The 27194-nt window shown below is 44.4% G+C and overlaps 1 protein-coding gene across 2 annotated transcripts in view; it reads left to right on the forward strand.

Annotated features, from left to right (window-relative positions):
• Positions 1-26967, forward strand: part of NAAA (N-acylethanolamine acid amidase) — a 393144-nt gene extending 366177 nt beyond the window's left edge. For both annotated transcript variants that reach the window (XM_086961778.1, XM_086961779.1), the window contains exon 11: positions 20767-26967. Coding sequence is in view for 1 of the 2 variants with exons in the window: in XM_086961779.1 (XP_086817905.1) it covers positions 20767-20770 (4 nt within the window). In the remaining variant the exon portion in view is untranslated. The remainder of the gene's footprint in view (positions 1-20766) is intronic.
• Positions 26968-27194: the final 227 nt, after the last annotated feature.

Genomic DNA, 27194 nt, shown 5'->3' on the forward strand with positions numbered 1-27194 from the left:
GAGAATCTTAGGGTTGGTGCCCTTGTGAGTGGCAAGCCACGTGAGAGGGGCGTGGTCGGTAACCAAAAAGAAAGAGTGTCCTAACAGGTAATATTGCAGGGATCCCATGGCCCACTTGATTGCCAGCCATTCTTTTTCCATTGTGGAATAATGGATCTCTCGTTGGAGTAGCTTACAACTGAGATATAGTAGGGGCCTTAACTCGCCCTTCTGATCAGGTATGAGAGGATCGCCCCTAGTCCACGGTCAGAAGCGTCCGTTTGTAGGAAAAAGGGTCTTTCGAAATTGGGACACATTAAAACCGGAGCTTGACATAACAGGGTTTTTAGGGTCTGAAAACTGTTTTCTTGGGGATCTGCCCATTCTACTCTGTTATTGGGGTATCTATGTGCTAGGAGGTCAGTTAGGGGACAAGCTAAGGATGCAAAGTTCGGAATAAAACGTCGGTAATAACCAACTAGTCCAAGGAAAGCTTGTATGTCCTTTTTTGTGGCTGGCCGTGGTATATTCTGTATCGCTTCTAACTTACTGTGTTGTGGCTGTATAGTTCTATTTTGAATGGAGTATCCTAAATATTCTATGTGATTGGTTCCTAGGGTGGTCTTCTTGGGATTGAGGGTTAGACCCGCTTTGTGAAGGGATGAGAAGATGCACCTTAGATGGTCTAAGTGTGTCTCCCGGCAGGGCTGTTTACCACAATGTCATCCAAGTAAGCTACTGCGTATTGGTGATGGGCTCGTAGAAGGATGTCCATTAACCTCTGAAAAGTGGCGGGTGCTCCGTGCAGTCCAAAGGGCATGACATTAAAGTGATACAGCCCGGAGGGAGTGGAGAAAGCTGTTTTCTCTCTGGCAGTGGGATGAAGTGGAATCTGCCAATAGCCCTTTGTCAGATCTGTTGTGGACATCACACGGGCTCCCCCAAGTCTTTCTACGAGCTCATCAACTCTTAGCATAGGATAACTGTCGAACTTGGAATGCGCATTGAGTTGGCGGATGTCAATGCAATACCTTAGACTACCGTCCGGCTTGGGCACTAACACTACTGGGGAACACCAGTTGCTCTGGGAGGGCTCTATAATGTCTGCCTGTAACATCGAGTCTATCTCTTGCTCCACAGCCTGTCATCTGGCGGCTGGTATGCAGTAAAGTTTTAACTTTATAACTGTCCCTGCTTCGGTTCTTATGTTATGGTGGACCAGAGTTGTTCTCCCCGGAGTGTTGGAGCATACACCTGGAAAACTAACCAACACATTAAACAATTGTGTCCTTTCTTTTGTAGTGAGCATTTCCCCTACATTGGGTCGTTCTACAGACGAGGAAGCTAAGGGATAATCAGGTATCTCTAGGATCTTTGTACAAGTAATGTGGTTTACTGACGCCACGGTGTTTCTAACCTAAGGGGGTGGGTCCTCCCATTTCTTTAGCAAGTTAATATGGTATACCTGCTCTCTGGCTCTGGTTCTGGGTATAGCCACTCTATACTTGACAGGGGTTACCTGACTGGTGATGGTATAGGGACCTTGCCATGTTGCTAATAATTTCTTTTCTGAGGTTGGCATCAAGTACTTTATCTCCGACCTACAGTTGGCAGATTTGTGTTTTCTTGTCATAAGCTGTCTTTTGCTGGTGATGGGCTTTTTCAAGATTTTGGTGTACCTCCTCCCACAGGGATGTTAAGTTTTTTTTAGAGCTGTGGAATATGTCAACAGAGGTCTTCCTTCCTCTTCTTCCTCAGTCCACTGTTCCACTGTCATGTCTAGGAGGGTATGGGGTTTACAGCCAAAGACAAGCTCGAAGGGACTGAACCCGGTTGACGACTGTTCATGGGTGCGTATAGCAAACAACACTAATGGTAGATTTCGATCCCAGTCCTTCCCTGAATCCGTGATGCATTTTCTGAGTATGGTCCTTATGGTTCGATTATACCGTTCTACCAAATCGTCCGTCTGGGGATGGTAGACAGTGGTACGGAGTTGGTGAATACCCAGTAAGGTACAAACTTCTCTCATTAATCTGGACATAAAGGGGGTTCCCTGGTCGGTTAGGATCTCTGAGGGGAATCCGACCCTTGAAAAAAAAGAAATCATTACTTGGCCAACTACCACGGTGGTCATGCTTGTTAGTGGTATCGCTTCGGGGTATTGGGTGGCAAAATCGACCACCACAAGGATATACCTGTGTCCCCGGGATGAGGGCAAGAGAGGACCAACCAAGTCCATACCTACCCATGTAAAGGGTACATCGATTATTGGTAAGGGTCTTAATGGGGCTTTTTTCTCTGTAGACGGATTAATTAGCTGACACCTGGGACAGGATGTCCAAAACCTAGCGACTTCCCTATAAACACCAGGCCAGTAGAACCTCTCTAATAAATACCGCAGTGTATGTTCTTGCCCGTTGTGACCACCCCCAACCTGACTATGTGCTATGTGCATAGCTTTTTCTCTGAAAGGAAGGGGAACCAGTAGTTGTTCCTTACGTGAATTGGGAGCCCCACAGACCCGATAAAGGAACCCCTTTTTAACAAGAAAGTAGGGGCCTACCTTGTTAGGTTCCTCTTTGTGGGCTTGACTCCAGGCCTGAGTTAGAGTGCTGTCGTCTCGTTGAGCCGTCTGAAAACTACCGGCCGGCTAGTCTCTCTCTTCTGGGAAGGAAAGGAGACCGGTAACAGGGGAACACAAAGAATTTGCATGATCCGCTCGCTCCCTCTTCTTTTCTGATCTGGACTTTGGGACCTTGATTTTGCTTCGCGGGAATTCAGAGGTGGCAAAGGGGGCTTCTTGTAGCCACTCTGTCTCAGGGGGTTTTCTAGATACTTTGGCCAGGTACTTGCCGAACCGGGGCAGGTCTGTTCCTAATATAACCTTCTCGGGAAGAGTGGGGACTAAACCGACCTGTCGTATCTGGGGATCTCCATCGATGTCCACGAGGACATTGGCTACAGGGTACAGTCGGACATCCCCATGAACACAAGACACTTGTATTTGGGCTTCGCTTTTAATGTGACTCGTAGGAACCAGCTCTTTTGATATTATCGTGTGGTGACACCCGGTATCTAAAATAGCATCAATAGACCGGCCGTTTAGACGGATTGTTTTTCTATAGCAGGGTCTCGTTCCCCCTGTAGCTAGCACCCTTCCCCGGGTCCAACCGACTTCCATGGGTTCTGTCGTTTCACTTTTAAGTGGACAATTTTTAGCTATGTGCCCCCAATCCAGACACCTAAAACACTGAGGTCCGGATGTCGGAGGAAATGGTTGCATTGGCGTTCTCGTCAGCCCTCTCCCTACACTGGCACTTCTACTTTCAGTCTGTCGGAAGGATGTTTTGGGGGGTAGGGATGGAGGGGTTTTCACATGTTGGACTTTAAAGAACGGGAATCAATGATAGGCACAGGCCAGGTCCACCGCCGTTTGTACAGTCAAGTGTGGATGTTGTCTCAACCAAGATCTGATGTTGACAGGAAGGGCCTCTAGGTATTGTCCCTAATATACTTTTTCCGAGACCTCCTCCATGGTGGAGTGGCTGGGCTGTAACCACCTTTCTCCCAAGTGTCTAACCCGGTAATAGAGGGCTCTGGGGTTGTCGCCTGCCTTCCATTTTTCTTTGCGGAACTTCGACGTGTAATATTCCTTGTCACAGCCCAGCCTTTCAAGGATTGCTTTCTTTATCTCGGGGTAGGGTGTAAGGCCAGAGGGGTTGGCGGCCTGATAGGCAGCCTGTGGATCCCCAGATAGAAGGGGGGTATGTATTGGCCCCATCGCTAAGGAGGCCAGCTCGCAATTGTAGCCACCCTCTCGAAATTCACGAAAAAATATTCGGGATCCTCCCCTTCTTGGTATTTTTAGAGGACGGAACTAGGTATATTAGGATGGACCCTGGCTGTGGATATGGCATCAGTGAGCCTTAGGATGGCTGTGTCCTGGACTTGTTGGTTTGTAACTAATAGGGTAGCTTGCTCTTTCAAGGTAGAGTGGAAGGCTTCTCTTTCCTTTTGGGTTTCTTGGGCTTGGCGTTCCATAACCAACTGCAGGTGTCTCTGTCTCTCGGCTAACTGGGCGATCATATCTTCCATGGTGATGGGTTGGGTCATTTTTCTCAATTACGCAATCCCACTTCTGACACCACTGTGATCCCCAGCTGTAGGAAGTGCCAGGATAAGAGTGGAGTTATGCTTATTTTTGTATTATAGTAAAGCTACAGTTCAAATTATATGGAATTCTGGGGAGAAAGGGTACAAAAGAAAAAGGGGGTTTTGTCTTTGAATAATTAACTTAGGGTAAGGAACAAGGGGAGGGTTCTTGAGGACAGTTCAGTCCGTACAATCCAGTCCGTACACCTCAGGGTGGGCTGTGTTAAAACTTCTTCCACCAGGAATGAAGTGGTTGGTTATTTTTCTTCTCTCCCTATTTGGCAGGAAATCCAGAATGAGGAGGTCTTATACAACGCTGTTATCCTCGGGAACAACAAAAACAATGGCCGGTTCAGTAATGGGATTCTACACTAGGGACTGTACTGCCACCAACACCCCAAACACACGTGGACAGAACGAGAAAAGGAAATTTGGTGCTTGAGGTAAGAAAAAAGGGGTGGGGAGCGGTGTGGACTGAAGGGGTTGTAGTCGGGTGCTGTTTACACTCCTGACCTCCACCGACCCATTGTGAGGAAACTTAAGAAAGGTACTCGCCTAAGGCCACGACCCTCCTGGGCCGTGGCAGTTAATGTCCTGCCGCCCTCCTTTTCTTCCTCGGGTCGGCTTGACTCGCGCGCATTGCCTCTAGGCGGTTCTTCTGTGGGGCTCTCGCTCAGCTCGGCGTCTTCTTGGAAGTCCGGTCTCACCAGGTCCGTGGTCCTCTTGGTCCGCGTTGAATGTCTTCCTGAGTTCTGCGTCCGTCTCTTGCTTCCCCGCCTGCTGGATCACCACAGCCTCTTCCGGAAAGACTAGACCACCTGTGTCCTTTTCTGGCGGTCTAGTCGTGGGCGCCATCTTGGAAGTCCCGCTCGCGAAGAGCGCGGGACTACATGTATAATAATATATGTTGTGATCTTATCCTCCTATGATTCCTAACACAGGGCATGAGCATGTTAGAGGTCATCACACAACAGTAGAATGGTTGGAGTGGAGGGGAGGCAGAATCTATGAGACAATCTCTACACTCGCTCATAAACTGTGGAAAGCGTGTTGTCTAGGGCGTTCATAACATATTTTCATTTCTATCAGGGCTTTCTGCAGATGGGGCACTAGATCTCGCAAGCAGAGCTAAAAATATTATCTGGCCATCGGCAGCTTGCCAATACAAATACTCATGGTCTTACCACATGACTTCCAGTAGCAGAAACCTGTTAATATTAGGCACAAGGGTCAGTTTATAATTCCAGACCTCTTCGAATAAAGAACTTTTAATTGCTTGCTCCTGGTAGCTGCGGCAATCCGAACTGTTGGGTATCAAAGTGTTGTGCAGTTCTCCCTAAGGTAGCCATTATAAAGAGCCCGGATCTGCACATTTGTTTGTGGTGCAAGATGTGATGAAAATTTGGGAGTCAAAACTTAAGTTTAAAGAGTTTGCATTGTGTCCAATAATGCCAACCAGCAAACGTCCCCAGTGAAGCAATGCAGCCGTAAATAATAAGGGACGGCATTTTACGTTGACTAAGTTAAATATTTTTTACTTTGGCGCATTCTCATTGCTCATTCTACTTATTAATGCCTCAACATTCTCCACTGAGCGGTAGTTATACATTTTACTATTCCACAATATGGGGAGCATAGCCGGGAGTTTTAACAGCACTTTCGCTCCCAGCCTTCGAAGCTCTTCCATCTTTCCGCCTAGCTTCCACTGCTTTTGTTCTGTAACCTTACATACATCCGACCTGGCCAGAAAGGAGTAGCCATTAACCACATATGCACTACTAAGTATCTCCTCCTTGATGTTATAGGAAAGGAAATTTACCTAGATATTTCTTGGTTTGGTTCTCTGTGTGTTACGTTGAAACGGCTCTGTGCGCTCTCTGTATTTCATTCTCAAGGTTTATCTCCTCCTTGTCCTTCAAAATCGTTTTCTGTAGAAGAGAGATTATAAAAGTCTTCATGTCAGCCCCTTGTTCATTTTCAGGAATATTTAAGAATCTTATATTATTCCTGCAGAATGATTCCCAATTCTCTCTATATCATCTCTTAGCATTTGGTTTGTTTCCCCAGATTTGAGATCTCAGTTGTGTTTTTCACAACATCCTGTTTAACAGCACTAACTTCTTCCTCCAGAATTTTTGTGCGGGCAGTAACCTCGTCCAGCTTCTGAGCTAGTTCAGAGCAAGATGCTTGTATACCCAATTGGTTAGCCTCTAATACCTCAAAACGCTCTTTGATATCTTTTTTCAGCTCCAATAAGATACTAGCCAATGAAATCTCTCTCTAATGCTCTTCCTTCTGGACTAATTGTACAGTTCTGGTTATCCCCATTCAATTCTGGTGCTGGTGATTCTACTGGTGAAGGTGCTTCCGGCTCCTCAGCTGCTGTTAAAGCTGAATATCTATTGCTGATTGGAACTGTTATTATATCCAGCTGCGGGTCACTGCTCTCCCCACCCGACATGCTCGAGTTGCTCAGAATACTCGAAGGGACCATTACAGCAGTGACTTCAATATTGTTAACTTTCCCCAAGTTACTAGCATACACCATTGTATCTTCACGAATGCTAGAACTTGTGCTTACTGCTTTATCTTTTTGCATACTTGGCAGTACGCGGAAAAAAGATTTAAGTGAAGGAATCAATGTGCAATGAGAATGTGCCAATAAAAAAATAGCTCTCTAGCTCTCCAGCACTCTAGCAATGAATAAATAAGTAGTGTGTTAGTAAATTCTCCCGGATGGCACGCCTATAGACACGATTATGCCTAGTAACGTAGGGAGGGTTCCTCAGGGGGGCACAGTAGTGGAGGGGAGGGGATGGGTGGTGGGGAAGCACAGGTGGTAAGCAGTGGGGGGAAAAAAAAGGTCCTCAACACCTTTTATGCAGGAATGTCTTTTCAGTGCTGGATGGAAACTAAAAAGGGAGACCTTGATTTACGCTGTCATTTGAACTTGGGACCCTTTTTCACCGCCAGGACCACGAGACTGCCCTCAAACCCGCGCCGTGAGCGCATGCTGCTTGTGGTTGTTGTCCCCCCCCGCCGCCGCTAACAGCCATCAAGCGGCGGAAGAGCGGGGGGACTACAACCCCCAGAATCCTTGGTGGGATTCACCGCCCACACACGCCCACTTCCGCGCCCGGAGGCGCTAAAACACCGCGGCTCCCTCTGTGGAGCGGGAGACCCTGATTATCGCTGCCATTTGAACTTGGGACCCTTTTTCGCCGCCAGGACCACGACGCTGCCCTCAAACCCGCGCCATGAGCGCATGCTGCCTCAGGTTGTTGTTCCCCCCCGCCGCCGCTAACAGCCATCAAGCGGCCGCAGAGCGGGGGGACTACAACCCCCAGAATCCTCAGTGGGATTCACCGCCCACACACGCCCACTTCCGCACCCGGAGGCGCTAAAACACTGCGGCTCCCCCGGTGGAGCGGGAGACCTTGATTATCGCTGCCATTTGAACTTGGCACCCTTTTTCGCCACCAGGACTACGACGCTGCCCTCAAACCTGCGCCGTGAGCACATGCTGCCTGTGGTTGTTGTTCCCCCCTGCCGCCGCTAACAGCCATCAAGCGGCAGCAGAACGGGGGAACTACAACCCCCAGAATCCTCGGCGGGATTCACCGCCCACACACGCCCACTTCCGTGCCCGGAGGCGCTAAAACACCGCGGCTTCCTCTGCGTCACGGGACACGCGCCGCCGACGCCGGGCTAAGCCCGGGCAAAGGGCGGGCCGTCTGTGGCTGTCCAGGCTGGGCTGGGCCATCCCTCTTAGTTTTGCTGAGCGGTTCCATTCGGATACTCTCCTTAAACCCAAGGTACTTTCCACTTTTTTGCTCCTGACTTTTGAACATGGGAACAAATACCCCTGTGGCTACACGGTCTAGTACCAGACAGAAAAACTGTACCACTATCCCATTACCAAGTTTGACTGCTATTGATAGGATGCTACAGAAACTATTGGCGTAGTTGTAACTGCTATCGAAAGTACTGAGAGACGCCTTTCGCTCCCCCAAATATCTGTCTGCCCCTGTTACATTCCAATACCACTGTAGCACAGGCAAATTCTATTGATTCCATCTGGTGGTCTGATAATCTGGGTAAAAATCACATTGGGCATTGCTTTTAAACAAATAGACTCTAGTTGTTCTGATATCTTGGTTATAAAATCTCAGGATTATATATGGACGAGTAATTTGTATTATCAATATCTATAACAGACCACAAACGACACATAAAGAATCAGAAACAATAGCCCAGTTGGATAGTGTTATTTCTAGTTTAGACCATAATACCATGTTTATTATAGGTGGAGACTTAAATAGGAATTTCGAACCAGTCATGGGCTTGGAAGATATTCACGGGGAAGAAGATAATGCTAATAATATCCCCTGTACCGATGCAAGCAATGCTATAGCTTGCACAAAAGGTGCCCTCCAACTGCTAAAAATTACAATTGAACACGGCTTACGCGCCGGTAATGGGCGCTTACCAACAGATTGCTCAAGTAACCTACCTTCAAGAGAGGTTGTTATGTCAGCGACTTAGACTATATATTGGTCTCTATGCGCCTATGGCCAATGCTCCTGGATTTGAAGGTAGAAAACCGTATTGAAAGTGACCACCTTCCCCTTGTCTTGACTGTGCATGGCTCATTATTTTTGTCCCCTACGAAGATTCTCTCACGTGATCACAACCCATCTGATTACCACATAGAGTCCAATAACCGCAGGACCTAAAAATGGCCTGCCGTTATGGGCAATGTGGATATCATCAAGAAAATTTGCGACCTCTGTGTAACACTAATATCACCATTAGTTGCCACCAATACTAAGGCCCCTTCAGTAATAGAAGTGCATGGGAAACTGACGCTGCAGCTTAGCGAGATCCTCTCCAAAGAGACAAAAAAAGTTCAACCGGGCCTAAATAATTGCCCGAGGCAAGGACTTTGGTACAACAGAGCCTGTCATCAGGCCAAATCAGAGTTAATAAAAGCTGTCAAACGGAAGCAAATAAATATTACCAGGGATAAAAGAAAGCTTTACAAAAAAAACATCCAATTAGCAAAAAAGGGCTGGGAGGAGGAAGTATGGCCGGATTTGCTTTTAGCATGCAAATCGCGAGACCAATCATAGTTCTGGAAGCTTATTGCAGGGGGCACCAAAGAAGGAACCAAATTGAGGGATAGGTTCCTTGAGGAAAGTGTCTGGGTAAAACACTTCTCAACATTGTATTCATGTGGTGGAAGTGATGAAGAGTGTATACAAGGAAGTACAGAACTAGACACCCGTGACACATCCTTAAAATTCAGTTTGGCTGACACTATATTAGGCATCAATGCAGTCAAACAGGGTAAAGCCCCGGGTCCAGACAGAATACCTGGCGATCTCTGGACACACGAGAACCTCTTGTGGGCCCCGCACATTAGTTTACTCAGTAACGAGATCCTAAGAGGAGCTCCAATTCCGGAGACATGGCGGGGCGCAGAAATCGTAACTATTTTTAAGAAGGGAGACAGATGCAATCCATCACACTACAGACCTATTAGTCTGATAGATGTGCTCCAAAAAAAATTTGCCCGTCAACTTTTAAGCAAATTGAATGTGTGGATCGAGGAAAATTCCATTTTTACAAAATACCAGGCAGGTTTTAGAGTTAGAATAAGTATGGTGGAACAGGTTTTTAGATTTTTATGTTTAATTTGGAAATACATTAATAAAGGGAACTCTCACCTATACGTTGCTTTTGTGGATCTCAGGGCGGCCTTTGATTTAGTCCCGAGGGGGAAATTATGGGGAGCCCTGAGGGACATGGGCGTCCCCGCGGACATCCTTCACCAATTAATTAGGCTGCATGAGGGAAACTATGCAACAGTGAGGTGGGGAGTTAACGGAGAGAATAGATATAAGGAGAGGTGTTAGGCAAGGTTGCGTCATGGCGCCAACACTCTTCTCTCTGTTCGTGAATGACATTCCAGACACCCTCTTGGGCTGCGAGCATGTCTCCCAAGTTGTGTGGTCAAGCCGTTCCGGCACTGTTATTTGCGGATGACACAATTTTAATCTCACAGACCCCTAAAGGCTTGCAGAACTTGTTGAATAAGTTTTGGTCCTATTGTTCGGATAAAAGCCTCGAAATTAACTCTTCAAAAACAAATGTTATGGTGATCAGCCCTCACAAAGGTTTTAACAAAGATTTTAATGTAAATAATGAAAAGATTGAAAAAGTTCGAAATTTTAAATACTTGGGTATTACCCTTGATACTAAAATGAACTGGAAACCACAGTTAGATAAATCTAGGTTATTATTAATACAAAATCAAGCTCCCATACTTAGGAAATACAAGAATAGCTATGGCAGAGCAGTTTCACCAGCAATTTAGCTATTTAAGTATATAGCTCAATCGGCCACTTTATACGGTGCAGAACTGTGGGGCCACACAGGAAGTGATGCCTTTTCTCTACAAGAAGATAGTTTTTTTTAGACAACTTCTTGCCGTTCCAGGTTGACCCCCCTAAACCCCTTATTTTGGGATCTGAATATACTCCGTTCTGATGACTATGCCTCCCTACGTCCCTTGCTATACTGGGTTCGCCTATGGGCTACTGATGAGCTTGTGGACTATAGAGAAGCACTAACTGAAATTATACACATAAAGAACGCCACTCGGTTGGTCTGGTTAGTCCACATTGAAAGTTGGTTCTTAAAACTAGGCCTATATAGCTTCTGGATAGACTCTGATTCCCTCACCCACCTCTCAAAGAAACTTTTGAAGAAAAGGTATTGGGAATTTATCCATAATTGCACTTTACAAAATTCTAAAATTGGTAAATTGACCCCAAAATTTTGCCCGCAATAGCCAAATCACTTTATCTAAAATATCGCTATGGCATTCTACAAATTAAATCTAGAATATCAAAGTGGGTGTGTAACAAGGGGTCCATAGCAAACACTAAAACTGATATGTGCGAACTGTGTGATATGGGCGTTAGGGAGGATGAGGCCCATGTTTTATTTCTTTGCCCTGCATATCTGCTAGCCAGGAAAAAGTGGATCAAACCCATGTGCATCCTCCTTGGGTTTCGGAAAATTAAAGAGGGGGAAAGAATGTTTAAGGGGGACACGTCACAGACTATAGTATTTAGTCTGAGCCGTTTTCTTCTTGCTCTGGCAATAATTAGGAAAAGATATGGCCTAAAAATGTAATATTATCATCAGGATGCGTACTAATAAGACACTAACTGGTTTCAAAAGCTCATTCACTGAATGATAGTATGCTAAGTAAGATGGATATGTACTAAAGTCACTTTTTATTCTAAGTCTTATTGTTTCCTTGTATAATGTTTATTTACTGCCATGACCTGGATTCTTATGCACTTTGCCCATTCTTATATTAGCTCCTGGTATCTTTTAAAATTACCATTTATTGTATTTATTTATATATATATATTTTTAATGGATTTTCTCATTGATGAACTTAAACTGTGTCTGCAATGCTTTCTAATACCTTGATAGACTCTCTGTCCCGGATTGTTAACCCTTTTACTGCGTAGATACTCTCTTTGTACCAAGTTCTCTTATTCCTTCGGTGTTTTAATTCATGATGATTGTATAATTATTGTGCTGTACTCTTTTATGGTTTATTTTAACCGAAATAAAGATTTAATGATGATGATGAAAAAGGGAACCTATTAAGAAAGATGACTTAGATTAACATCCTGAGTATCAAAATTCTCACTTGGAATGTGAATGGCATGAGGTCTAAACCTAGGCAGAGGAGAATACTTGAGTATTTAAAAAATAGACAGACACAGATAATGTTGTTACAGGAAACGCATCTTATGGCAAATGAGAGTAAGGAGTTGTTTGGGAGGTGTGGCTGGGTTCAAAATGTTATTGCTTCAGATCAATTATTTTGCTGTAAGGGAGTGGCTATGTTGATTAGGAGCGGTTATGGAATAGAAATAAAAGAGTCAAGCACAGACAGTTCAGGTAGGTGGGCTGACATGGATTCCTTATGTATTGGATATTATGGTCCCAATGAGGATAATCCTCAATACATTGTAGATCTAGAATTGAGGATGGCAGCAATTTCAGTTCCCGTAATCGTGGGTGGCGATTTCAATGTTCTGTTAGACCCTGTGTTAGATCGGTCTACAAGAGGAGAGAATATATCTGTCCCTCGAATGAGGAATGCTCTGAAAAGCATGATGCGTGATTTCAACTTAGTGGATGTATGGAGACATTTGAAGGGTAAGACAAGGGGGGTACAAGTACCATAGTAAAAACAATCATCACTTTTCAAGACTTGACTATTTTTTAGTCGATAGATTCTTTTCAGCAAATATTAAGAAGATAAAGCATCTCCCTGTTCATATTTCAGATCACTCACCTGTAATGGCAACCATACAAGCTCTGAGGCCACAACCACCGAGGAGATGGACTGTAAGGCGTGCACTGCTTTTAGAAGAGGGGGTGGAGATAGCTTTGAAGGAAGCAACAACTGAATACTTTGTTAATAATCAAGATACTGCCCCCTTGGGAATTGTTTGGGGTTCCTTTAAGGCATATATTCAAGGAATCCTAAAAACTTTAACTCATTAGAAAACTGGAAAGCATGTATAGAACTAGAGAACAGTGAAAAAGAGATGGGGATCCTAGAGGAGGCCTTACATTCCGTGAGTTCAGGGGAAGAAAAAGTGAGGATGGAAGAGAGGTTGCATGAGGCACAATTGGAATTTAAAATGAAAATAGAGCAAAAGTGTAAAGCCAGATGGCAAGCCGCGAATATAAAGGAATTTGAATATGGTGAAAAAGCAGGTGCCCTGCTTGCCTGGAAAACGAGAGTGGAAAGGTCAAAGAATTACATAAAAGAGTTAAAAAGCGAAACAGGAGAAAAGCTGGATAGCTGGGATTCTATGCAGGAGCATATAGTTGCAATATTCTCACAGCTCTATATGGAAAATATTATTGCTGACATCACAAAGACCAGATGTTGGCTTAGCACACTCGATCTTCCGTCACTAAGTGAAGAAGGAAGAGATATTCTAAAAGCCCCAATCACAAAAGAAGAGATAAAAGGAGCAATAAAAAAGTCTAAAAATGGGAAGGCGGCAGGGCTTGATGCTCTCCCGGCAGAAGTATACAAAAATATAGCTGATGAAATATTACCCACCTGAGAGATGCTGTTTAACTTGATATATATCGGGGAAGTGCAGGCTCCAGAATCGTGGCGTGAAGCCTCTGAGGTTCTAATTTTGAAACCGGCTAAGGACCCAGCTAAAGCAGAATCATACAGGCCAATCTCCCTGCTAAATGCTGACTACAAGATCTTTGTCAGCATTTTGGCAGGGAGGTTATCCAGAGTAATACCTCAACTAATACATGAGGATCAGAAGGGGTTTATCCCTGGAAGGCAAATGTGTGAGCTAACCCAACAACTAATAGGATGCATCGACATAGCGATAGAAAGATCTGTCCCCTTGGCGGTGGTCACATTGGACGCCGCTAAGGCGTTTGATGGAGTTTTTTGGGAGTATTTATGGGTAGTTCTAGAACATAAGGGGTTCGGGCCTCACTTTATAATCACATTAAAAACTGTATATAACAGCTCTACAGCTAGGATTCTCTTAAATGGACCCCTTGCTAAGAGTTTTAAGATCATGAGAGGGACACGACAGGGCTGTCCAATTTCACCCCTGTTATTTTATTTATATATTGAGCCATTTGCTCAGGCGCTCCTTCAAGACAATCAGGTGAAGGCCTTCCGTATAGGAATGGTCGGGGAAAAATTATCTCACTATACGTGGATGATCTAATCATTTATACAACAGACGCGGTCATACGATCCCAAGGGTAGAGCAATTGGCGGATGATTATGGGGCCCTGTCTGGATACTTGGTAAACGGAGAAAAAAACAGGATTATGTGTTGGAACATCCCAGATTGGAGGGGGAGTGTACAGAGAGAGATTAGATATTTAGGTATTAACATTCTCCACGCACTGCAGAATGTCCCACAGCATAATTTGGAAAGAATTACAAAAGGAAATTGAAAAAACTTTAGCTAGGTGGAAGAATCTTCCGCTGACAGTATACGGAAGGGTCAATTTGATTAAAATGGTCATTCTGCTGAAGCTTACATTCCCTTTTAATTGCATACCTTTAACGTTCCTGAGTAGGCTAAAAGATAAACTACAGGGTAAACCGGGCAGTTTTGTTTGGGCAGATAGGGGAGCACGTATGTCCTGGAAGAAACGTAGGCGTAGATTGGCAGAAGGAGGACTTGCACTACCAGATGTAGAATTATATTGCTTGGCATTCCAGTTAAAAAACTGTAGGGTCTTATTATACTCAACAGGGCACAGGGCGTGGGGAGGTTTGTGTGAAGAGATGATTAAAGAGTGGAGAGGGAAAGGATTTTTGTTTAAGTTTGGTGCTAAGAATTTTTTTTTGAAGTAAAATTAAAAATGTTGAAGGCAGCTTTGATTCTGTGGGTAAAAATTAGGAACATATTAGGAATCGTATATTATTAAGGAGAGGCTCCAATATGGAACTCACCTGGTACGCCCAAATGTTTGCAGGACCAACTGAGCATCCCACTTAGGAGGGCAGGAATAGAGGTTTGGGGGGACCTGATAGTGATGGATGAAGTGGTCCCATGGGTAGTATTATGGAGTAAGACAGGGCGATCTCTGTCTCAGTTTAAATTTCTTCAGCTAAAGTCTTGGGGGGGAAGTGAATAGACGTGAGACTAAGAGTCTTTGGGAATTCGAAAAAAAATTAAAGAACGAAACAATAGCAAAGAAGGAAATAATGGACTTAACCCTCCCCACCACAAGGGATGGGCTGGCTATGAGCAGTAAGTAGAGCGTCGAAAATAGATATTGACTTGGAGTCCAATACACATTCTAAGATATGGGTGGCCTTTCAGAATTGGGATGGAGACATAAGTGTGTAACCCCTTCTGTCCAATGATTACACCTGCGTGGTCTGTGCAGCCAGGACACTGGAAGGGCACGAGCGCTGGAGCTATTGAAATATCGCAAAAGCCTGGGGAATTACAGATCGGCTGACAGGCTACTTGCATATAATGGTGGTATGAGGACAAAAAAAGACTACGTTAAGTATTGGAGTAAATGATGTCCTTTTAGAGCTTTAAGTAATTTACTCAAAGCAAATGTTAACAGAGATCCTTTCAGTTCTGATTTCTTAAGCTGATGTGTATGGCCGCCACACTCATGCACCCAAATGCTTAAGTACTTATATTATCTGCCTTCTTGACAAGTTTCGCACACAGGGATCAGCTCCCTTCTTCTTAAGACTCCTCCCAAAGGTTACAATGTTACTCTTGTCTGTATTTATAAAGATCTTATTCTGTCTGCAGTAGTTGAGCGTTGCTAGCTGGCGTTGAAGTCATATGTAGGTTTGTCCTGCAACACTGTAGTATCTGCTTAGTATAACATTTGTTGGACTTGGTCCTTGTTGCAGGGTCATCCCTGAACTTTTTGCCTTCCTCCTGTATTTTGTCTGACCTGTTGTTGTTGGTTATATGACTCTGGGCACTTTACCACTGCTGATTAGTGCATTTGCTCTCCCTATGGAAAATTGATGTATGGATTAGTGACTCCATGATTGGTTGATTTGGCTTACTTGTCAGACCCTAGTACAGTGCACTGAGTGTGCCCAGGGCTGGTAAATCAAATTCTGCTGGTGGGCTAGCAGTACTGATTGTGCCACCCATAGAAGCAGCTTGTAAAGTGTGTCTCAGGTCTGCCATTGCAGAGCCTGTATGCAGCCTGGTACTGCCATGCTGACTAGTGCCCCCACTTGCCAGTCCCTAAACCTTCCCTTTGCTGCATATTAGTCACCCCCATAGTAGGCCCAAGGGCAGGGTGCATTGTAGGCAAAAGGTAGGACATGCCCTGGTGTGGGTTGCATGTCCTGGTAGTGAATTACAGCCACTTTCGTTTTTCACTATTGCAAGGTTACCTGTTCCCTATAGGCCAGATTGGGCAGTTTGATTATAACATCTTATAATCCTAACTGACTCACGGAAACAGGTAGAAATTCAAGTTTAGTATGCCTGAACTCAGATTGATAAAATACATCTTTTATTGAAGGTTTCAACATTCTGTGTTTGAAAATACCACTTTTAGAAAGTAGGTATTTTCTTGTCTAACCATCCAAGCCTGCCTCTGCTAGGTTGTGTATTCCTTGTCTGGAGTTTGAGTGACAGGGGCTGGGGATTTCAGGAGACAGGGTGAGTCAGCACAGGGCTGAATAGAGAGATCTGCATGTAGATGGGTAGGAGTTGCACCTGGGACCTGAATAGGGCTGTGCCTTCCCTCCACAATGTTGGCTCCACCTCCTCTGGTGCATCTAATGTCCCTGGCCTGCACTGGGAAAGGAAAGAAGGAGACTTGTCAACAAAGTGCTCCAGGACTGACCAGAACTTGTTTGGACTAGGCAAAGGCCTCGCTGTCTTCAGAGAACAAAGACAAAATGAGTATACTAGGGGGGACCCAGACCCCAGAACTTTAGATCACTGTTGAGAAACAAGAAGAACCTTTGCTGAGGAGAGGAACCAGAGAAACTGAGGAGGAGACTATCCCAAGCTGAGTGCTGTTTGGGGAATTGGCCTGCAGTGGTTGCCTGACTGCCAAAGAAAGGAGAAAGACTGTGTGTGCTACTTTCATTCAACTTGTGAAGGATCTCCAGGGGCTTGAAATAGAGCTTGCCTCTTGCTGAAGTCTCAAGGACACGACTCACGAAGGAGAAGCGTGTTGCCGCCGCAGCCGCTGTCGTTGCATCACTGAAGAAGGGTGTCGCTGCTGCTGCTTCGCATCGCCGAAGCTCCTCGCATCGCCGGAGAAGAGGATCAACGTTGCATCAGACGCCGCCACATCACCGGATAAGCGTGTCGCAGGGCCTGTCGTGGCTCAGAAGAATCGTTGAGTCGCTGCACAGCCGTCGGGCCTGCACGCATCGTGTCGCAGTAAGAAGAAGACGCCATCTTTGTTTCATTGCACCGGATATTCATCGCATCACGGCGTTGCTGGTCGTATCGCCACAGAAGCGCAGTAAGAAACCAACGCATCACCTCCCCACGCCCAGAAGAACCGACGCATCCCCTACGTATCAGTAGGGACCCGAAGCATCACCGTTCTTGTGTGTAATGAACCGACGCATCACCTACCCTGCAACACTTTCGTTGTATAGCGTTACACTTCATAAGGTACATTGAACTCAAAGGGTCGCATTTACCATATAAAGAGAACTAAGCTATTTCTACAGTATTGTAAAGTACAGTATTGTGGATTTTTGTCGTTTGTGGTCTTCTGTTAAGTCTATATAAAAATACGTATTTTTATTCTACAACTTGTGAGGTGTCCATCTGTAGTGTTGTCACTGGGTTACTGTATGTGTTCACAAATGCTTTACACACTACCTCTGAGTTAAGCCTGCATGCTCGTGCCAAGCTACCTAGAGGGTGAGGAGGGGTTATTTTAGGAGTGTACCACCTTACCCTGACTAGACACAAGGGTCCCTATTTGGTCAAGGGTACCTACCTCTGCCAACTAGAGACCCCCAAATCTAACAATATTGTAGTAAATATGCTCCCTAACTGAGGAGGATATGAGCAAGGATCAGCCAGTGCTTTGCCCAAGTCAGATGTATGGATATTAAAATTCAGGCGTGCTAAAATGCTCCCCTGCAACAGCCTTACATTGATATCACTGATTTTAACCTCTGCCCACATGCCCTATGCAATAGCTTAATGAATTAGAACTGATTTCTTTCAGATGATGTTCTGCTTGGTGAAAATAATTTAGTTGCAATGTTTTGAGGCACAGCTTGAAGCCTTGTAGAGATTACTAATTTGCACATCTTTTTATTCAGTTTATTACATTTTTTGCGATCAGAAGCTGAAGATCGGAATCTGCCTGCACTAAATTGTTGAATGAATTGCTGGAGTTACCACTATCAGGCATAGCAGTATCTTCTGGAATATTTGTAATACAAATCCAGGAAGACTAATTGCCAGATTATTTCTATGGTCCTCCACGTGTACCTCTGCTGTAACTAACATTTTCTGCAAATGGGCTGTCTCGAATGTGTTGTGGGCTGTTAGTGCGGAATGGTGGAGGCTGCTGGTGTCCTTGTTTCAGATCATACCTAACAGACACTTTAAAGAGCATAGCCTCTTTTTCATCTCTTTGATTGGCTGGCTTCTGTGCTACATATGCTCGTTTTTAGGGAACTACTTTTTTCTCTTTGTTTAAGCATCCCATGAGGAGTGCATGTGTTTTCCGGCTTCCTCCCTGGTGGGCTTCTCTCCTCTCACTTGTATACTTAAGTGTCCCCGCACTGCACGTTACTTTCTTTCATCTGTGTCTTAGCCTGCCTGTCGTGTTACTTCTCCCACCCCTGCCGTGCTGCTTATCCAGAGCCCCTCTCCAGCCCGATCCCTTAAACCACTTATGCATTAAAAAAATAAAATATCGATTTTACCCTGTCTTTTTTATTTACCAATCCATCTCGGATCAGTAACAAAAAAGTGTAATTTTGCAGGCATGTGTAAAACCATGTGCTTTTGTAGGCGTGTACATCCCTATTCAAACTAGGCTGCCTCACTTTCCAGGCCAGGATGGGTACTGCCCCCGAGTTCATCAGTTCAGCCATCAGTCCCTACTTACCGGGCAGAGAACTCCGTTCAACCCACATGGCACTCCTGACCAAACCCCGCTTCAAGAAAAAGAAAGCCGGCGGGGCGAAATTTGCGACCCTCGCACCAGTGTTCTGGAACTCTCTTCCCTTGGCGCTTCGTACTTCATCCTCCTATTTAGAGTTCCGGAAAAATCTGAAAACTTTTCTCTTTTCTAGCGCCTTTTCCATTTAGTATGCCCTTTCCTGCTGCTGTCTGCTGGTCGTAATCCTCAAAGCGCCATGAAACCGCTGGGTATAAGCGCGCTCAACAAATGCTTTTAAATTCAAATACATGAGTGTTGAGCGCATGGGTGTCCCTTCAAAATGACACGAAAATCACGTCTTTTGTTTTTTAGCCATGCCCTACCACAGCCCCAAGGTTGTCCAGCAGCGCTAAAACATTTGCAAAGCCAAGCGGTCTTATAGGCGAGTCCTATTGGCTTTGCCAATGCTTGCTTTAAATTGTCTACTATTGTTTGTAGCATGTAGTGATGGTGGGGTACAGAGTTACAATAGGGGAGAATAACCGCAGTATGTCTTGAATTGTGTAGCCTCCCCTTGAATCCGATCAGCGATAGTGCTGCTAAGTCTAGCAGGTTGTTCGTCTCTGCCCACTACATAAGTGCCATGCATCTGTAATGTATTTACTCGCAGTTATAATTTGTTGGATTGATGAGAGAAAGCTAGAGCAACTGCGTCCAAACTATTGTAGTAATATCCCAAGGGCAGAGAAGACAGGACAGTGCCCTGTTCAATGAAACAACGTTCATCAGCAGTCTCATTAGCTTTATTTTTTTTCAGTAGGAGGAAAGTTACCAGAATTTGAAAAACAATCGGCGCTGACACTAACTGATACTCACTGTATCTGTTGGTGACTGTGGCAAAAGGCCTTGCAATGTAACACCTCAACTTAATTAGGTAGTTATGGTAGATTAGTGATGTCAAGTAAGTAGTGAGACCACAACTAGCTTCGGACATAGAAGAACGTAGTGCCAGATGTACTAACATTAAAATTACCGATTTCGAACTGCGATTCTCTGCGAATCACAGTTAGTAAATAGGTAGTCGTAATCTATGACACTCATTAAGTTTCATTTGGGGAATCCTTGTGGGTCGCAAATCCACCTACCTTATGAATATTTATGAGGCAAGTAGCAGTTTGCGACACATTAGAAATCAGCCTTCACAGAGATGGTGGCCTATTGTAGCCTGCTAAGGTCAGCAGACCACCATGTCTGTGATTGCTTCTTAATAAAGCATTTTTTTTAATGCAGCCCATTTTCCTTCAAACAAAATGGGATGTGTTCAAAATGAAAGAATGACACCATGAAGTTTCATTTTTAAGAGTAGGCAGTGGTCAGAAACGGTCCGATTCTGCAAATCGGGCCATTTGCCACAGGAAAAATGCTTTGTACATCTAGCCCTTGGCTACAAATTGTATGTAGATACAGCATCCTTTAATATGCATAGGCCAGTATTTGTCAAACTCTACTAATGATCTGTGCTTTATGTTTAATGAAATAAATAAATTAAATCAACATTTTTTAAAATCATGTATGCCATTATCAACTCCTGTGCTAGTTGACAATAGAAACCTAGGAAGTGGTGGAACGGCGAGCAGCAGTTAGACAAAACCATCCTACATCATCCATTGCCAATAAGATGGGTTTTGCCAATCAAACTTTTCCTATCCAGGCAAATTCCCATTTTTACCAGCACAGAGAGTCTTCAGAGTAACAATCCAAATTATTTGTGTAGAAGGATACTTAATTAATGTGGAACAGGAATGGGCAGTTATAGTGTCACTGACATCACCTTCAGACCTGATGTGTTTTTTTAATATAGAGTGCCCTTGATTGCTGCTCCCTCTGTCTCTCAGTAGGAATGTCAGACATTCTCTCTATTGATTGTTTTCCTTGTTGTTGCAGGTGAAAAGACTGGCACCCTTTCGATGATCATTCCAAAACTTTGTAGACGATTGGCAAGGTCTCTCTGAGTGGAGATGAGGATTAGACACATTGTAAAATCCTGGATTCTTTTTGAATGCTGTTTTCATTTACACGCCTTGGACTAACTGTGACACAAACTTTCTTTTTAAAGTCCAGCTGGATTTGGAAAACATTTCAAAATACAATTTCATTTTAGGAATGCATCTTCGTTTTATACTTTCCCTCTTTCACAAACAACACTTGAATAATGCAAAGCCTGATTTGTTTTTCCTTTGGCTAAATTACTCTTTAAGATTTTTGTCGACGCCCGCAAAACCATATCTGTCAGATTTATGGAAATTGATTGGGATGTTAGCCTTTAGATCTGAACTCAATTCTGCGTATTGTTGATGGTCCTTCTTGCTGAACCATGCCCTTGTTGTTATGTACACCAGTGCACCACATTTATGCCTAATAGTATCTGAGCAACAACTAGCCACAACTGACGTCTTTGTACAGTAAGTGTCAATGCAAAAGGCACAGGAATTATAATAGATGAAGACAACCCCAGACGTGGGACCTGAGTAATATTGATGGTTGAAACTGCCTGACTTGGAACAGCTGTCTGAATATGTAATACAAACCTGGCACATTTTTCAGCAAGGGCAAGTTTTGGATTACTTTCTGTTTCTTAATTATGAGAATGATTTTAGAAGGTAAAGCATGATTACTTGGATATATAGCCCTTTCCGTTACAGGGCCACAGCCCATTGTGACAGTCAGTTGGACCTTCCGTTAAAAACATGCATAGTATTATCTTTGAGACCGCACCAATATAGTAAAAAAATGAATTGCAAGAAAATTAATCCGTGGTTGAAAATATAAGTTTTTTTTGTGTGAAAAACACATGATCGGGACAAATACCATTATTACATAAACCATTACGTCTCAAATTCATAAATATGTTGTGATCCAGATACATAAATATGGCTATAAATACTCCACAAATATTGCACAGTTTTAAAATTCCCCAAGAAAACGAAAAAAGACATTTGAGTGACCTAAATATATAATTATTGTGGAAAATGTTGGATTTGCGGCAAAAAACATATACACTTGTTAAGGAAGTTTTTCGAAATAAGTGACTGGTGGTGTCAGGTGGTGTCACTCGTGGTATCAGAGGGTTGACTGAGGTTCTACATAGCAATACCTTTACTGTACTTATTTGCCTACGAGGTTGTTTGCTGATATTGTAATATAACCACAGTCATGAGTCCAGTGGTAGCGCAGCTACTTAATTTTAAATTGATATGTTTCAGATTATTTTTAAACCACGTCAGTAAATCAGGGAGAGGATGTGGTCCGTCGGCTAGACTTCCAACTTTGGTGCCGGAAACCAGGGTTCGAGCCTCGGGGTCGCGTCCACATCCTGTGATTCTGGGCAAATCACTTAATCTTCCCGTGCCTGAATGTGTAAAGTAACTGGTGCTCATATAAAGCACTCTACCTTCGGATCGAGTTCGCGCTATATAAATCTGCAAAAAAAACAAAAAAGGCAGGTTCACAGACAGTGAGTGGCTCCGGAAACAGGGTGCCAGCACGCTGCTTTTCCTTTCATATTGTCTATGCTGCTCACATAGTTTTGGAAACATTGTCTTTTTAGCATGTGATTTCAAGTCCCTATTTTAGGTTTAGCTCAGTGCTAATAGGCTATTTGCAATTTGCATGTGAAATGCTATTTCTGCCTTCTCCCCCACTGGGCTGTTTAACCTTCAAGCATAAAGGCAGAAACTCAGGAACAAAATATATTTTGTATTTCGCAAGTGCAAGTCTGTCAAGTTTACTATGGCATATTAGCCATTCCTTGCTGTTCAGCCCACATCATTTCGCATTGTGGGCTTGTGTTACTGCCTTAACACTCTCTTAAGGGGCTGAAAGTCCCGTAATTCAAAGTGTTGTTGGCTAAAATGCTAGAGCTGGCTGATGGGGTTATTCATGACATGGAGACACTTGAGGGGTATGTTTTAAAATATTACAACGTCATCTAGTCCATTTTAAAATCTGTTGAACACACAAATCCAAAAGTAAAACATGCTCACATATTTTGTAAGAGTTTACTCTCCTTCATGTCATACATTAATGCAAGCATTGCCTTTACAAATTAGTTTCTGTTTAATGTTGTGGAAAGTTTTATACCAAAAAAAACAACACAACAAAGATACAACACAAAAAGCAGTAGCACGTATTTGGCTAGCACTTTGAATAAGTAAAGGGCAGGTAGCAATAGCAGGAGGAACATCACACAACTCTCTTACACTAGGGTTGCATCTGGCAGTTTTTTTTAACAACATGACCAGTATTTTAATATCCTGACCTGTACAAAAATTAAAAAATCACCCAAAAGCTGGTATTTTTCCCATTATCTTTACATACTTTAAACAGTAAATATAAAATGAATCAATCAATCAATCAGTGACACTTATAAAGCGCGCTACATACCCGTAGGGTCTCAAGGCGCTGGGGGGGGGGGGGGGGGGGGGGGGGGGGGGGCGTGCCGCTACTGCTCGAACAGCCAGGTCTTCAGCTTCTTCCTGAAGGAGAGGTGGTCTTGGGTCAGGCGCAGGTCGGGAGGGAGGGAGTTCCAGGTCTTGGCGGCCAGGTAGGAGAAGGACCTTCCTCCTGTAGTCGCTCTTCGGATGCGGGGGACGGCGGCGAGGGCGTGGTTGGCTGATCGGAGGTGGCGTTTGGGAGCGTAGAAGTTGACTCGGCTGTTGAGGTAGCTCGGGCCTTGGTCGTGTAGGGCTTTGTGTGCGTGGGTGAGGAGGCGGAAGGTGATTCTTTTGTTGACGGGGAGCCAGTGAAGGTCTCTCAGATGTCCGGAGATGTGGCTGGTTCGTGGGATGTCGAGGATGAGTCTGGCTGAGGCGTTCTGGATCCGCTGGAGTCTCTTCTGGAGCTTGGCGGTGGTACCGGCGTAGAGGGCGTTGCCGTAGTCCAGTCGGCTGGTGACGAGGGCCTGGGTGACGGTCTTCCTGGTCTCGGTGGGGATCCACCAGAAGATCTTCCGTAGCATGCGTAGGATGTTGAAGCACGCCGAGGAGACGTTGTTGACTTGCCTGGTCATGGAGAGGGAGGAGTCCAGGAGGAAGCCCAGGTTGCGTGCATGGTCTGTCAGTTTGGGTGCGGTGCCCAGGGCGGGAAGCCACCAGGAGTCGTCCCAGGCGGAGGGTGAGGAGCCCAGGATGAGGACCTCCGTCTTGTCCGAGTTCAGTTTCAGGCGGCTGGTCATCATCCACTCGGCTACCTCTTTCATCCCTTCGTGCAGGTTGGATCTGGCAGCGGCGGGGTCGTTGGTCAGGGAGAGGATCAGTTGGGTGTCGTCGGCGTAGGAGATTATGCTGAGGTTGTGTTTGCGTACGATGGCCGCGAGGGGGCTCATGTAGACGTTGAAGAGGGTGGGGCTCAGAGATGATCCTTGAGGGACGCCGCAGGTGACTTCGGAGGCCTCTGACTTGTACGGTGGTAGGCGGACTCTCTGTGTTCTTCCGTCGAGGAAGGAGATGATCCAATCCAGCGCCTTGTCCTGGATTCCGACGTTGCTGAGGCGCCGTACTAGGGTGCGGTGGCAGACCGTGTCGAATGCCACAGAGAGGTCTAGGAGGATGAGGGCCGCTGTTTCTCCATTGTCCATCAGGGCTCGGATGTCATCAGTGGCGGCGATGAGGGCGGTCTCGGTGCTGTGATTGGCTCGGAAGCCGGACTGTGAGGGGTCGAGGGATCCGTTTGTCTCGAGGAAGGCGGCCATCTGCTTGTTGACGGTCTTCTCGATGACTTTGGCTGGAAACGGGAGGAGCGAGATGGGGCGGTAATTCTTGAGCTCGGTGGGGTCCGCTGTTGGTTTCTTGAGTAGAGCGCTGAGTTCGGCGTGTTTCCAGCTCTCAGGGAAGATGGTGGTGTCGAAGGATGTGTTGATGATGTCTCGCAGGTGGGGTGCGATGACAGCGTCGGCCTTGTTGAAGACGTGGTGAGGGCAGGGGTCGGTCGGTGATCCGGAGTGGATGGAGTTCATCGTGCGGATGGTGTCTTCGGTGCTGATCGGGGTCCAGGCGTGGAGGGTGGTGGTGGGGGGTGGTTGTTCGGTCATGGTGTGCGTTGGTTGGTTGTTGAAGCTGTTATGTATGTCCGCGATCTTGTTGTGGAAGTATGAAGCGAGGGAGTTGCAGAGGTCTTGCGATGGGGTGATGTCGTTGTGAAAACACTCTAAAGTGTGTTGTGGGGCTGCCTTAATGATACCTGGATGATAATTAAAGTAAACAAAGACAGAAAGACCAAGTCAAAAATGAATGCAGATGATTTTATATAAAATCCTATTTAGGTGCCATGTCAGAACCTTTGCAGATTCTTAAAATGTTAACACATAGCTGGAATTCTTCTCTGGGAAAGGTGCAACCCTATTTCACAGATATAGGTCATGTACAACACAGGTAGTTAACACACTTAACAAGGTAGTGAGAGGCCTTATTGGAATTTTGTGTATTCTTCATAAACATACAAGACACATGGAAGAAATATTCCAACATCTAATGGAATTATTATACATTCATGTACTCAGACAGGATGCTGACCCCCATCTACCTAATGTGGTATGGTTCATCAGTGGGTCCCACATCTACCCCTGAAAACATCCAAGAGTACTACAAATTGTAGAGTCAACTAGTTATGTCACCATTCATGCTCCCTCTTGTTAAACCTCAGACCTATATTAATATTATGTGCGGGTAAGCTAATAATGTTCTTAATGGTGAATCCCTGCCAGAAGATTAAAAATAGTTTTTAGAGCAATGTAAGCTGCCTCACTTTTACATCAACATGTTGGGTGCTTGAACAGACAGTGGTCGTTTGGGGGACAGGAAATACTTCAGGACTGCAGGCATCTCACATCAAATATCTCCAGTAAATCCCAATTTATAGGGCATGCTGTGTTGGAAAAAACACCCTTTCTCATAAAATAGGTACACCTTGGGCAAAAATACCTCATGGTTTCCACCACTAGTGGGCAAATATAAGTAGGACAGAAGCAGCACAAGTTTTTCCCCATCACAGTACACATACAAATCAGGCAGCAGCAGTGCAGTGCAAATATTCCTTCCTCACAGAATTGGTGCAGGGGGCAATAGCAAAGCAATCTTCCCACTCTCATAGAATGCAGCAAGTGCAAGCTTCAAATCCCAGCAGAACAATTCTAGCAGGGCAGACTGGTACACTTTTTCTTCACTCATAGAACAAGAACAATTGAGCCATGAGTGACGTGTCAGTTCGAGATAGATCTCTGAAGCAGGTGTGTAACACACTCGGGATCTTTGAGTGAATATATGAGTTATGAGACCATTTTCACATAGGGAATATTCCATGTCAACATCCTGAAGGTCCCAATTTTTCCAATCTGAACAATTTTTCCATATATTAAGACGTAGCTGGTAAATCGTGGGTCACTGTTATTTGAAGCGGCAAGTCACAGCCTAAGTAACTATGTTCAATACAGGCACACAAGTGGCAACATCTTCAGGTACAACCATAGCCTCAGTGCTGAACATGTTCACAATGTTGAGGGATACTAGTGTCAAAAACTAACCACAAAATGCTTTGAAATATTTTCTGAGGAATGTTTGTTATTGCTGTATGTTCTGTAGAGCTAGACCAGATTATTTGGGCTTAAACACAGATAGGTAAAACCAAACACATGCATTTTAAATGATGACTTTTTAAAAATATGTTGGTATCAGATGTGTGTGGGTTTTTGTAGGACTGCTGAGTACACTTAAGGAGACATGATCATTAGGAAGACATATGTTAGTGTGTCATTATTTAGACAGAATTGTGTTTTCACATTCTCTCCATTCTACCTCAATTACTTAAATCAAATAAAAATAGAACCCTTTTCACATGCTACCTATTGTTTGTCGAATGTTTGAAAATTAGAGTTAAATTTGTTGTACAAGTACTTTTTTACTAAATGTTATGTATGCTGTAAAGATTGATTACTATATTATACTACAGAATAATACAAGTTATAAAATGATTGCAAGTATAATGAATTTTAGTTATTCTCTTGCTTCTGGTGCTATTATACATGCTATTGTAAATTTTGTTTCTACATTTCTCTTCAATAATAGCCTTTTAATAAACTCTTGAAATGTGAAATCTGAATTTACCTTTTCTTTCAGTTCAAAGTAAAACTGAATTCAAAATTTGCAAACATTCGTGACAAGAATTTTCAATTCTATTAAGGACTAGGAGGCGAGGATTATGCTTTCTCATTTCTTTAATGAAATGCTCAGCAGCCAATAAAAAAACAGAACTACAAATCCCATGAATACTTGGGAACAACCTTAGAGGATACACTATATAAGTTCCAAACACTAGTCCGT

This window comes from Lissotriton vulgaris, chromosome 3_1, assembly GCF_964263255.1.
Source record: "Lissotriton vulgaris chromosome 3_1, aLisVul1.2, whole genome shotgun sequence".
Lineage (NCBI taxonomy): Eukaryota > Metazoa > Chordata > Amphibia > Caudata > Salamandridae > Lissotriton > Lissotriton vulgaris.